General features: G+C 59.7%; 1 protein-coding gene across 2 annotated transcripts in view; it reads right to left on the reverse strand.

The window, feature by feature from the left end:
• The window catches only part of OLFML2B (olfactomedin like 2B), a 35,571-nt gene that overhangs the window by 11,300 nt on the left and 11,932 nt on the right, over positions 1–12,339 (reverse strand). For both annotated transcript variants that reach the window (XM_039245990.1, XM_039245989.1), the window contains exons 4-5: positions 7,610–7,783; positions 1,355–1,580 (exon numbers count right to left, since the gene is read on the reverse strand). In XM_039245990.1, coding sequence (XP_039101921.1) covers positions 1,355–1,580; positions 7,610–7,783 — 400 coding nt within the window. The remainder of the gene's footprint in view (positions 1–1,354; positions 1,581–7,609; positions 7,784–12,339) is intronic.

Here is a 12,339-nt window from a genome sequence, read left to right on the forward strand (position 1 = left end):
CATCCTTCCCCTTCACGGGCTTCTGTCCAGCGGTGCAGGCACTCGGCAGACAGCACGCTCCACCAGCTTGGGGGAGAAAGGGGAGTGGGGCGTGGCACCTCCAGGCAGAGGGGAGGGGAGAGGAGACTGGCAGTAGTGGACAAGTGGTCGGATCAGACATGAGCAGAGTCCCAAAGGAGGTGACAGACTTGGCCAAGCAGCCAGCAGAGGAAGAGTATTCTGGGGAGAACAGCGGCAGTGCAAAGGCCCTGAGGCCAGAACCTGCCTGCGGAGGCTGGGGAGCAACAGAGGCCAGCGTGGGAGGGGTGGGGGTGTGTGGGGAGGGTAACAAGCGACCTCAGAGAGGACACAGGAGCCACGTCACATGGGGTTTGGGTGCCGTTTGGACTGGAGTTTTTGTGCATGACGGGACTGTGCGGGGTTCTGAGCAGACAACGAATATGAGGCAGCAAAGCTCTCTTAGGACACGGAGTCTAACCACAGATGAAATAAAGAGTGAACCGCATTCCATCTGTTTGTTAAAACCACCATTAAGGAACTGAAGCCACGGGCAGGGCAAAAACGCTTGCAGTGCGTACAATTAACAAACGACTTATTCCAGAGTATGTAAAACAAAAAAAATCCCATAAGTCACTAATTTAAAAAGACAACAAACATGGTTAAAAATGGGCAAGGGGCGCCTGGGTGGCTCAGTCAGTTGAGCGTCTGACTTCGGCTCCGGTCATGATCTCATGGTTCGTGGGTTCAAGCCCGACGTCGGGCTCTGTGCTGACAATTCAGAGCCTGGAGCCTCTTTGGGGTTCTCTGTTTCCCTGTCTCTCCTCTATTGTGCTCTGTCTCTCTCTCTCTCAGAAATAAACATTAAAAAAATTTTTTTTTAATGGGGAAAGTGACTACACCAACAGCTAGGTGGTCTTAAACTATGAGAAGGGACAAGGGAGAGGCCCAGGGGAGGCAGGGACAGGTAGAAGCCCCAGCACTGCAGGGGTGGGGGGTGCTGGTCTGAGTACATCATTCCACCTCCAAACCTCAGTGTCCTCATCTGCAAACTGGGAGAGCAGGCCTGGGGGGCACAGAAGTCCCTTACAGCTCTGCTGTGTGATCCTCTGCAAGCCCAGAGAGGTCAAGTGACTTGCCCAAAGCTGCTCAGCAAACCGTGAGACGGTGCGGCAGGAGCTCTGGGTGATTAGCAACTGCAGGCAATTGTCCCACCGCCCAGCTGGCCCCGAGAGGCCACCGTGGTACTCGGGCCCCAAAAGGGGCGTGCGGCTCAGAGTTCAGGCAGCTCCACGGGGTCCAACGGTGATGCCCTCCCCAGCCCGCCTCTGGGGTGGCCCTGCTGACCCCAACTCACGCTGCTCTTCGATGTCGTTCTCCTCCTCGGGGACCTTGGCCTTGTAGTAGGTGACGCCCCGGATGACGGTGGGCCGGGAGGCGGGCCGGCCCCGCACGTGGACCTGCCGGCGCAGGGGCTGCTGGGGCCTCCCCACCTCGGGCGGGGCCAGGGGCCGCGCGTGCAGCAGCTCGATGGAGTTGATCTGCCGGGACACGGTCTCCTCCTGCAGAAAGCGCTCCTCGTACTGCTCAGAGGGGACACAGGGGGAGGCCAGGTCACCGGTGAGCCGGGCGGCGGAGGCAACGCTGCGGCCCCGCACTGCCCTGCGCGCTCTGCCTACGCCAGGGGACCTTCCCCTGAGTCTCTTTATCACTCACAGATGAGGAATCTGAGGCACAGAGAGGTTATGGAAATTGCCCAAGGTCCCACAGCAGGTAAGTGGTACCAGCAAGATGTGAACCCTGACCGTGTGGCTCCAGAACGCGTCTCTGTAACCTCCACGCCTGTGTGTCCCTTGTGCACGACTAAGGTCCCGTCTCAGTTGTTTCCGGGGAGGTCCGTGCGGGGGCAACGTGCCCAGGCTGGACATGAGCCCCGAGAACCGAGATGCACCCCTCGGGGTGAAGCCTCACCTTCCTCCATCAGAAGGAACTGCCCCACGCCCTCCCTGGTGGCCCCAGAATAAAGTCCTAAGTGCCCGGCCGGGTTCACTCCTCCAACTCTCGGCTCTCCTGAGCTGCTGGGCCTGTGCTTCGGCCATTTTCTCCGTCTGGAAGGCCCCTCACTTCCCCCTCCAGCTACTTGTCATAATTTACCCATTTCTCAAGGCCTGGCTAACATCTCACATCCTCAGGAAAACAGTCCCAGCCCTTCTGTTCATAATTCACCTTTCTTTCCCAATTCTCACCCTGCACCTGGTGGCAGAGGCTTCTAGCTGACCCCGTAAATCCCGCCTCCTCGTTCCTTTCTGAGCGGAAGCTGGCTCTGTGGGAGCGGCCACGGGACGAAGCTCCGGCCGGTGGGGCGTAAGTGGAAGTCGACGGAAAGAGCTTTTGGAAAAAAGCTCCTTGAAAGGGAGGCTGGGCCGGCTGGAAGGCATCTTTCTGCTCCTCCTAACTGGTCTGGCTTGAAACCACCTTGTACCACGAGGGTTGTGGGGACAGGCATCACCGAGGGCCTCATGTCGTCAGCCGCCCGGCCAAGCTCTGCCTGCCTCCGGGACCCTCCTACGTGAACCAACAGCAGACGCAGGCCTTCTAATGGGCCCAAGTCTATACTTCGATCACAGCCCCTCTCCCAGCCTGCCTTCCGTGGGCATTAAGAATTTGTCTCTGTGGGGGCACCTGGGGGGCTCAGTCTGTTAAGCGTCCGACTTCGGCTCAGGTCATGGTCTCAAGGTTCATGAGTTTGAGCCCCGCATCGGGGTCTGTGCTGACAGCTCAGAGCCTGGAGCCTGCTTCAGAGTCTGTCTCCCTCTCTCTCTCTCTCTCTCTCTCTCTGCCCCTCCCTCTCACTCTCAAAAATGAATAACCATTAGGGGCGCCTGGGTGGCTCAGTCGGTTAAGCATCCGACTGCAGCTTAGGTCATGATCTCACGGTTCGGGATTCGAGCCCTGCGTCGGGGTCTGTGCTGACAGCTCAGAGCCTGGAGCTTGTCTTCGGATTCTGTGTCTCCCTCTCTCTTTGACCCTCCCCTGCTCACGCTGTCTCTCTCTCTCTCTCTCTCTCTCTCTCTCTCTCAGAAATAAACAAAACATTAAAAAAATATTTTAAAAAAAGAAGAAAAATGAATAACCATTAAAAATTAAAAAATAATAATTTGTCTCTGTAGACTATAAGGAACTAGAAAGATAGCAATCACCTCTTGCTCATTTTGGATTCTCCTGAGCGGGTGTTCCGTAATGTTTACTTTGAATTTCTTTTTTTTTTAAATGTTTTTTATTTATTTCTGAGAGAGAGAGAGCGAGCGAGCGAGCGAGCAGGGGAGGGTCAGAGAGAGAGGGAGACACAGAATCCGAAGCAGGCTCCAGGCTCTGAGATGTCAGCACAAAGCCCGACGCAGGGCTCGAACCCATGAACCATGAGATCATGACCTGAGCTGAAGTTGGACGCTTAATTGACTGAGCCATTCAGGCGCCCCAACTTTGAATTTCTTTTAAGTAATCTCTGTGCCCAACATGGGGCTCGAACCCACGACCCCCAAATCGAGAGTCGCTTGCTCTACTGATGGAACCACCCAGGCATCTGTTACGCTGGATTTTTTAATCAGAACAAATCTAAAGGAACGGCCTACATATGTGACTGGCACTGGGATGCTTTAAAGTAGTCAGCCCATGCCCCGGGCATCTTTTTTTTTTAAGTTCCATTTATTTAAGTAATCTCCACACCTAACGTGGGGCTTGGACTCATGACCCTGAGATCCCGAGTCGCACACTCCTCCGACTGAGCCAGCCGGGCACCCGGACCTGGGCATCCTGAGGGCATCACAAGGACACCGCCGTGACGGTTCTGGTCACACAGAAGAACCACCCTGTCCTCCACGGAGCCGCCCAGGGAATGCCCTCTGGTGTCCCCGGCGTGGCATGCTCTCTGGGTCCTGCCTTGGCCCATCTAGTCACGTGCCCGCCCCCAACCCAGGCTCACAATCACCCACCACTGAAAACAACGGACTTTGGGCACAGGTTCCTGGGAACTGAGTTCGAAGCCAGGACCACCCACAGTTCCCGAGGGCTGTGGCTCTGACCTGCCCCCGGGAGGACTCCAGGGGCTGAATACCGGAGGGGGGGCTTCCTGTCGCCCCCTAAGCCATGGGCAAGCTCCCCTAAACCTGCTCCTTTGTCCCCAGGGAACTCTACCCAGAGCAGCAGAGCCCACGGAGAAACAGAACCTCCATCCCCAGAGCCCCAGGGTCCCGAGAGGCCGGGCAGGGCCTTCAGGGTCACAGAACCGGAGCTGGAGGGAACCCAGGCGGAATGGCCAACTTTCTCACTCTGCGTAAGAAGCAGCAAACCAGGCGCTTGTTCTGACCTTAAAAATCTCGCCTGGAGAAAACCTGGAGTCCTTCCCGACCACGCCCCCCAGGGCCGCACTGGCTTTCCCGGGACAAAAGAGCCGAACCAGGTGACGGGCAGACACGGCAGCTCCGTGCTCCGGGCATCCTGTGGGGACCGACTTCCGCAAGGCACCTCTCTGCCAGCCGCCCCGGGCCGGGGCCAGGGAGCTCTCTAGAAAAGGGGCAGGCATGTGGCGGGGGGAGCCCCCACTCCTGCCACGTGGCCCCTCCCCCATTCCCGTTTCTTGCTGGTGAGCTGAGCTTGACAAGAGATGGAGGGATACGTGGCCCGTGGTGACGAATTTTAGCAGGCTCCCACTGTGACCAAACGCGTCCCTTTATGTTATTTTTTAGCCCTTACAACAATGAGGCAAGGGGGACAGCATGACCCACAGTCTACAAATAAGGAAACAGGAGCCCAGGGCCATCTAGCAATTCTGCTGACGGTCCATCCTGAAGCGGCTGAGGGGGGCGCTTCCGAACTAGGCCCAGGGCCGCTGTCTAGAGCCAACGCGCTTCCCGACACTGAGCCGCGCTGCCCACGGCACTGACCGTGGGACTGACTTCCCTGCGCTCCAAAAACTCGTCTACATCCCCGAACCCACAGGGCCGTGGTCTGGCTGGTGCCCAGCAGACTTGGGGATCCCTCACTTCCCACTGGGGAGGGAGGCTGGGGGGCTGAGAAGAGGCCCCAGGCGCTTGACTCAGCCGCTGTGGGCCGGCTAATTGCTGGCCCCTGGCCTCCCTCTGCATTGCAGAAGCAGGTTGTCATTTCTTCATGGTAAACCCCAGGAACTGCCTTTAATTCCAGGCTGTCCGGGACAGGCAGGAGCTGCAGAGCCCTCTCCCAGCCAAGGAGATGGAGCAAGGCCCCGGCAGCCGCTGCCAGAGAACATATAATTTCCTTGGATTCGCTGGCGACAGGCTGCGCTGGGTGGCAGCTGCCCCCACCATGCTTTGATTTCCTCTCTGTGAATCCAAGAGCCTGTCGGTATGACTTCAACTCCTGGCGTCCCTGTGTCCTCACTCCCAACCCGGCCCCCAGAGCCCCTTGCCAAGCCTCCAGGCAAGGACCTTCTTGGAGAGAGGCCTCCAACAAATGGCCCTTCAGCACTCGGAGAAACCCCAACCTCACCTACAAGAACCCTGAAAATAACAACCAAACCCGGCACCCCACTGGCCCCCTTTGGCAGCACGGGGCTCGCTACAGAGACAAAGATGAAGGGGGGGGCCGGAAGATCCTAGCCTTGGGCTCCCCCCTTCCTGCCCCTCCCTGGCCCCGGCTCTACCCCCACCTCCCTGGTATGGGCGGATTGTGCTCACTTCAGCAGCGTGCTGAATGGGGATTTCAGGAGGGGAAAGGGCTTTGCTGAGCAAGGAGAAAACGGGTTTGGTGTGTTTGATTTGGTTTAGTGTTTGCCCTCAGGAAATATGAGCCGAGTGGCTGAACATCCCACGTAATGTATCATCAAGACAACAGACGAGTTCTCAGGCTCAGCCGGCTGGGAGTCTGGGAGCCAGAGAGGGCAGGGGGTGCCCGACTCCGCCGGGCGCCAGGCTAGCGGGAGATGCCAGACGGGCCGAGACAGGGGCTGCAGGGTCCCAGGTGTGGGGAAAGGGCACCTCCATGTTCCCCTCCAGCCTACAAGTCCTCAGCTTTTTGGTTTATAATCAAAGATTTGGCGGCTCAGTCGGTTAAGCGTCCAACTTCAGATCAGTTCAAGCCCCGCGTCGGGCTCTGTGCTGACAGCTCAGAGCCTGGAGCCTGCCTCGGATTCTGTGTCTCCCTCTCTCTCTGCCCCTCCCCCACTTGTGCTTTGTCTCTCTCTTTCTCTCTCTCTCTCTCAAAAATAAACATTAAAAAAGTTTTATAAGCTCGGACTTGTTCAAGGATGACCCACGACGCTGACTAAATATATGCTCAGCAATTCGCGCGTTGGGGACAACTAAAAATGAGAATATAAATGATTGCTTAAGAAATATGGTATTTCCAAAAAAATCATCAAAGTAGTCATCATGGGCAAAGCCAGAAAATTCTTGGCCTTCCTGATACTCATTGTCTGCTTTGGAACTGGCTTTACTTTCAGCCACATCTCAGGCAGGGTGCAAGCACCATTCGGTCTTCGGGGTTTCTGCCCCCCACGGTCCTAATCGGCCCGCTGCCCTGCCTTCCGAGCACACGGGCCTGGGACTCCCCTGGCCCACAGTGGCGGCCCGCCTGGCGTCTCTTTCACGGGTTTCCGGCGTCCCGAGCACCGGCAGACGTCCCCCACTTGGTCAGGTCCTAGTGGCCCGGACCACGGGGTCCTATGTGGGAATGCCCGGCCCTTCTCCACGTTGCAGGGGAGAGCAGCTCGGGGCTCTGAGCGTCCAAGGCCCTGCCCCCTCCCTCACACCCGGCCCGCCGCCCGGGCCCTGGGGACACCACAGCGGCACCCCTGGAATGCAGGCTCTGCCGTCCGCCCTGGCTGCCAGGGACCCTCTTACCAGACCTGCTCATTCACTGCATCCCACGCCCTTCAAATCCTGCCACTGAAATGTACCCGTTTCCTCTTCTGCTCTCCTGGGGTGGCTCCCAAACGGATACTGCTTCTTGGGCCTCCACCTCGGGGACCGCCAGCACGTGAAGTGCTAACACACGCAGCCACGGGACGGCGCGGGGCCACGTGCAGCACAAGTTACTAGCTCAAGCCGAAAGAAACCAGCACCGAGGGGGGGCGTTTTTTTTAAAATGGGGGCCTTTTTAAGCAAGCAGGTCCTCTGGCGTCACTGCAGACAGTGTGAGACGGCCCTGCGTTTCGTGCCTCGGTGACTTCGCGCCGGGATGCGACTAGGTGGGAGCAGACAGGGGCCCGAGCCCCCCGCCACCACCTCCTGTTGGAGCAGGGCCTGCCTCGAGCATGCCTCGGTGTGTTCCGCACGCGTGGAGGCCGCACGGCGGAGGGAACCACCTGCATAGCCCTCCTTCCTTAGTGCCAGGGAGGCTCACTGAGGCTGACGGGGTACAATGAAAAGAGCAGGGCTGGGGATTCAAGAGTCCTGGGGCTTCAACCCTTACTCACGGGGCCCCGTGGGCTTCACGTACCGTGGGGTCAGCCCGGCCCCATCAACCCTGCAGAGCCGCCACTGAGATAAAACGAGGCCGTGACCGTGAGAGAGTCACACCCTGCAAAGCTCTGCGCTCACGTGAGCACCTGGCGCGTGCTTCCAGGGAGCCGTACCTCGGGGTGCGTGTAGGCGGCCGCCGCGTCCCTCTGCAAGGCCGAGCGGACGTCGGGCACGCTTCCCAGGAGGCTCGTGGAGCAGTTCTTCCCCCTCTTGTTCATCTCCGTCCGGATTTCTTCCACGTCTTCCTTGATCTGCTCATTTTCCTTGGTGAGGTTTTTGGAAACTTCCTGAGAAAGGAAAAAGCTTTAAAAGAAAATCCATCATGGGGCGCCTGGGTGGATCAGTCGGTTACGCCTCTGACTTTGGCTCAGGTCGTGATCTCGAGGTTCGTGAGATCGAGCCCCATGTCGGTTCTAGGCTGACGGCTCAGAGCCTGGAGCCTGCTTCAGATTCTGTGTCTCCCTCACTCTCTGCCCCTCCCCCGCTCAGTCTCTCCTTCAAAAATCCATAAATGCCAAAAACAGTTAAAAAAAAAAAAAAAAAAGAAGAAGATCCAGGAAAGTGCTCTGAGGCTGAGCGGAAGGCAGCTGGTAACCATCTTCATTCAGCTCAGAGCCAGAGACGCAGAAGCAGGCTGAGAAATCGGCCAGGAAGGGACAGGGGCTCCAGAGAGGTCCAGCCCCGTGCTCAGGGCCAGATCCCAGGCAGGATTTCCGGGGCAGCGTGGCTCGGGGTGTCCCACTGCCGGAAATGCTACGCCAACCACCCGTAGCTTTCCTAATAATGACATTCCCAGGACACCTGGCCCCGTTGCTGTCATCTGCGCACAGCGCGTCCTTACCCGTGGGCCACTAACATTACAAAGAATTCCGCTCACTTGCGCCCCATCCATGTGAGCCAGCAGCTCAATGAACGAAAGAAGGGTTTTTAAAGCAATTTTAGAGGAGGTGGCCAAAGAGTCTACTTAATCTGCATTTCTAATGAACGCAAACCATCCCCCAGCACTTTGAAAGCATCATTTACGGGAAAACCCACAGGCTGATTTTAAACGTTCCTGTTTACCCATGAAAACACTTTCCCTAAATGACTCCCACCTGGCAAATGAACCACGTTCCCGACCTGGTTCACACGGGAAGGGCCCGAAGGTACATCTCAGTCACCACCCCTGGGAAGTACCTCCTGGACCTCCTGCGTAAGGAGCAAAGGCTCGCAACGCCCTGGGGTTCTTGCTCTGGGGGTGCCAGGGAGATGCCAACTGTAACTGCGAGAAAGGTCTGCATGGCAGGAGGAAGGCGACCAGGCACCACTGGGCGCCGCAGGTGGCAAGTGTGAGGTTCGAGGAGGTCAGAGGAGGGAGGGACTGGGCGAGAAGCAGTGCCCCAGAGGCGGTGACGCTGCACGGGATTTGAACCAGGGACGGTTATCGACAGCCTCAGAGGTGCCCTTTCTCCCCCGGTCATTCTGCGGGGGGCTTACGGCACTGAGATCCAACGCTGTCCCGCTCTGGCCTGCGTCCTCGCCTGCATGAGCATCTGAGTTTTTGTTTTTAATTATTTTTTAATGTTTTTTCATATTTGAGAGACAGAGACAGGCTGGGAGCAGGGGAGGGGCAGAGAGAGAGGGAGACACAGAATCCGAAGCAGCTCCAGGCTCCGAGCTGTCAGCACACAGCTGGATGCGGGGCTCAAATTCACAAGCTGTGAGATCATGACCCTGAGCCCAAATCGGACGCTTAGCCGACTGCGCCGCCCAGGCGCCCCTAAAGACTCCATTTTTAAGTCATCTCTGTACCCAGCATGGGGCCTGAGCTCACAACCCCGAGATGAAGGGTCTCATGCTCTACCAACAGAGCCAGCCAGGCAACCCCAGGATTCACGCCTTCCCTACACCCAGGAGTGCGGCTGAGAGCAGGGTTCAGGCACCTCCCCTACTAACTCACAATGTCCTGAGGCCACACCGCCCAGCGGCCTCAACGGCTCGGGGTGTTACTGCTTCACTAATGCAGGCTTGGCGCTGGGCCCACCCAGGATCCTGCTCTGACGACCACCCTTCGCTGAGCGGAAGAAAGCAATGAACAAGCAAGCACAAACTAGTGACAGGCGAAAGTCAGGGCAAGGTGACGGATGTACCTCCTGACCCCTCATCGAGGCCAAGGACACCGTCTCCAAGGTGGGGGCCGAGGCCCTCGGACTCCACTCTGGGTGGACCCACGGCGGGGTCCGCAGAGCCTCACTAGTGAAACGAGGTCCCGCCTGATTCCTGAGTGTCTGGCAGGACTTAGCATTGGCCTGCGTGCTCATGGGGAGGCAGGGGGCGGCCCCCGGGCTCATCTGCTCCCTAGATCCCGGGGTCTGTAGGTCCCCGGAGGGGCTTTCTTCTCACCTACGTGTGAGGCCCTGGTACCCTTTCTGATTATAGCGAGGAAGCATTATTTGGGGTCTCCGCACAGAAGGGTGGATGCGGCACGGCCTTGAGCACCCACGGGAGCCACAGAGTTTGCACCTCACGGGAAAGGCACCGCCTGAATCGACACCGGCCAACATCGCCCCGCGGGCCTGAGCCGGTGTCCCCCAGGACCGCACAGCAGCTCTACCTCCTCAGCCACCCACTGCCCGGCCCCCTCCCCCTCCCCAGGGGTGCTGGCCCTGCAGGCCCCCCCCCAGCCCCCGGGGGGTCTTGCTGCCCTGTGGGGGCCTTCTCAGGAAGTACAGGGGAGGCCACCCACACAGGGCCCTCAGACTCTGCCCTGGCAGAAGAGTGAACCCCATGACCTCACCCCTCAGGCTCGTCCCTCTGGGACAGCAGGAGCCGTGATGCCCGCGGGCTCACCGGCACCGCTGGCGATGGGGTGAAGGGGCAGGCAGGGTGCCTACCTGGCAGGGGCCAGCACACCGCACGGCCGCCCCCAAGGATCCCGATGCTATGAGGAGGAGGAGGGCGGGGAGGAGGGAGGAAGAGCCACTGGCTCGTGCTGAAGGGGCACACAGTCGGGCACTGGGCGTGGGGGGGGTTGCGAGCCAGCCCACGGCGCGAAGGGGCCGAGCGTCCCGTGCTGACCACAGCCAGGTGCGCACGTACCAGAGGGAGGAAGGTGTGCAAACCCAGCGAGGGCCCGGGCAAGGGGCTGGGTGTAGGCGGAGCTGGGGGTGCAGCTGGCCAGGGCCATGGAGGGTCTGGTGCAGGGGGGAGGGACGGGGTCAGGGGCCGAGGGGAGGCTGTTCCCCGGGTACCGACTGTGTCCTGACCCCATCCAGCTGTTGGACGAGTGGGGGCGTGCCTGGGGGAGACCGTGCAAGAGCGTGAGACAAAGCGCTGGGACTTGAGGGAGAGACCATCCCCCCCCCTCCCCAGTGCCAGGGACGGGGCTACCAGGAGGGAAGGTGCTGGCTCAGGGGACCAGCTCCCTCAGCACGGCCCCTGGAAGGTGGGTCTCCTCTCCGGGAAGGACAACGCCGCCGCCCCCCCCAGCAGGCCCAGCGCGGAGAAAGAACGGGGGCGGGGGGGGGTGTTGCCTGCCCCGGGCCGGGTGCGGGCTGGGACCTGGTGCGCCCGGAGGAGCTGGAGTGGGAGCCCCGCGACCCCAGCGGGAGACAGGCAGGTGGGAGAGGGCGAGTGGGCCGAGGGTTGGCGGGTCAGGCAGGAGGAAGGTGACGACCCCGAGGCTGCTGTGTTGTGCAAAGACGCACCAGACGCCTGCGGGAGGAGAGTGAGCTGGCCTGCGGCCGGGCCAGGCCTGGACCGAGGTGATGCAGCAGGCACGTGTCCCCACATTGGAAGGGGCCACCTGACGCCATCGCCCGACGGCTGGGAGTGCACAGGGCCCCATACAGACGGCCACAGATACGGCCTTTCCTGAGGGGGTGAAGTAAGTGTGGGGGTGACTGGATCCCATTGGGGAGGGCCCAGTTCCCGGCAACTTGCCTGCCCATCCCCCGCTGAGCTGTCCAGGACATGAGGACAGCCATCCCAGCCGACAGCTGTCTCCAGCCCCTGGTGAGAGAGCTGGGAGGAGGGGTGCGGGGGGAGAGCAGCTAGAAACAGCCGGTGCTCCAGCTGCCAGGACACGGCGCGATCCCGGACCATGGCGGACGCAGCTGGGCAGGCTGGCCTGGGCGCGGGGCCACCTGCTGCCGCCTTCAATCACCACCCCCCCAGACAGCTGCTGCGCATCTAGCCCGCGTCGGGGGTGGCCCAGGACCCGGAAACATTAGTGGCTCTGGCCCAGGGTGCCCTCAAAAGTCCAGAGCCTGGAAGGCGGGTCAGCCCAGCAAGACAGGAGTCCCAGGCCTCTGCCAGCAACTTCGCGCCTTCAAAACAGCCCTGGGCTCGCTCAGGTGCTGGCAGCCACGAGCCGCTCCCGGGCCAGCAGAGGGAGGGCGGACGCGCACCCCTCCCGTCTGGTTAGCCGGAAAGAAAACCTTTCTTTCCACTGCGACAAATGCGATCTGAAGTACACACAAGCCTGGGAGATGGAGCACATTCGCCTGAAGCCATACTCAGATTAACTGGATTAAATGACATTAAAGCCAAAATGTATCTCAGAAACACAACCTCCAACCCTTTTTCCCGATGACAACACGGTGGTCGGACAGGGTGGGGACACTTCTGTCTGTACTTGAGTACCAGAGGCAGAGCGTCACCAGCCGCACAAGCAGACTTGCTCGGGAAGGACAGTGAATCCTGGGGGCGTCCAGAAGGGCGTGGAGGGCGGGCAGAGAGGGGAGGCCTGGAAAGGGGCAGTTCCCCTGACTCACAGCCAGGCCTGCACAGATGAAAAGTACATTCTCCTATCCGTTGGTGAAAAGATCGACCCCCTCGAGTCAGGCAGGCCCCTCTGATCTTG

The sequence above is a fragment of the Hyaena hyaena genome, unplaced genomic scaffold, assembly GCF_003009895.1.
Source record: "Hyaena hyaena isolate Hyena2069 unplaced genomic scaffold, ASM300989v1 scaffold_275, whole genome shotgun sequence".
Classification (NCBI taxonomy): Eukaryota; Metazoa; Chordata; class Mammalia; order Carnivora; family Hyaenidae; genus Hyaena; species Hyaena hyaena.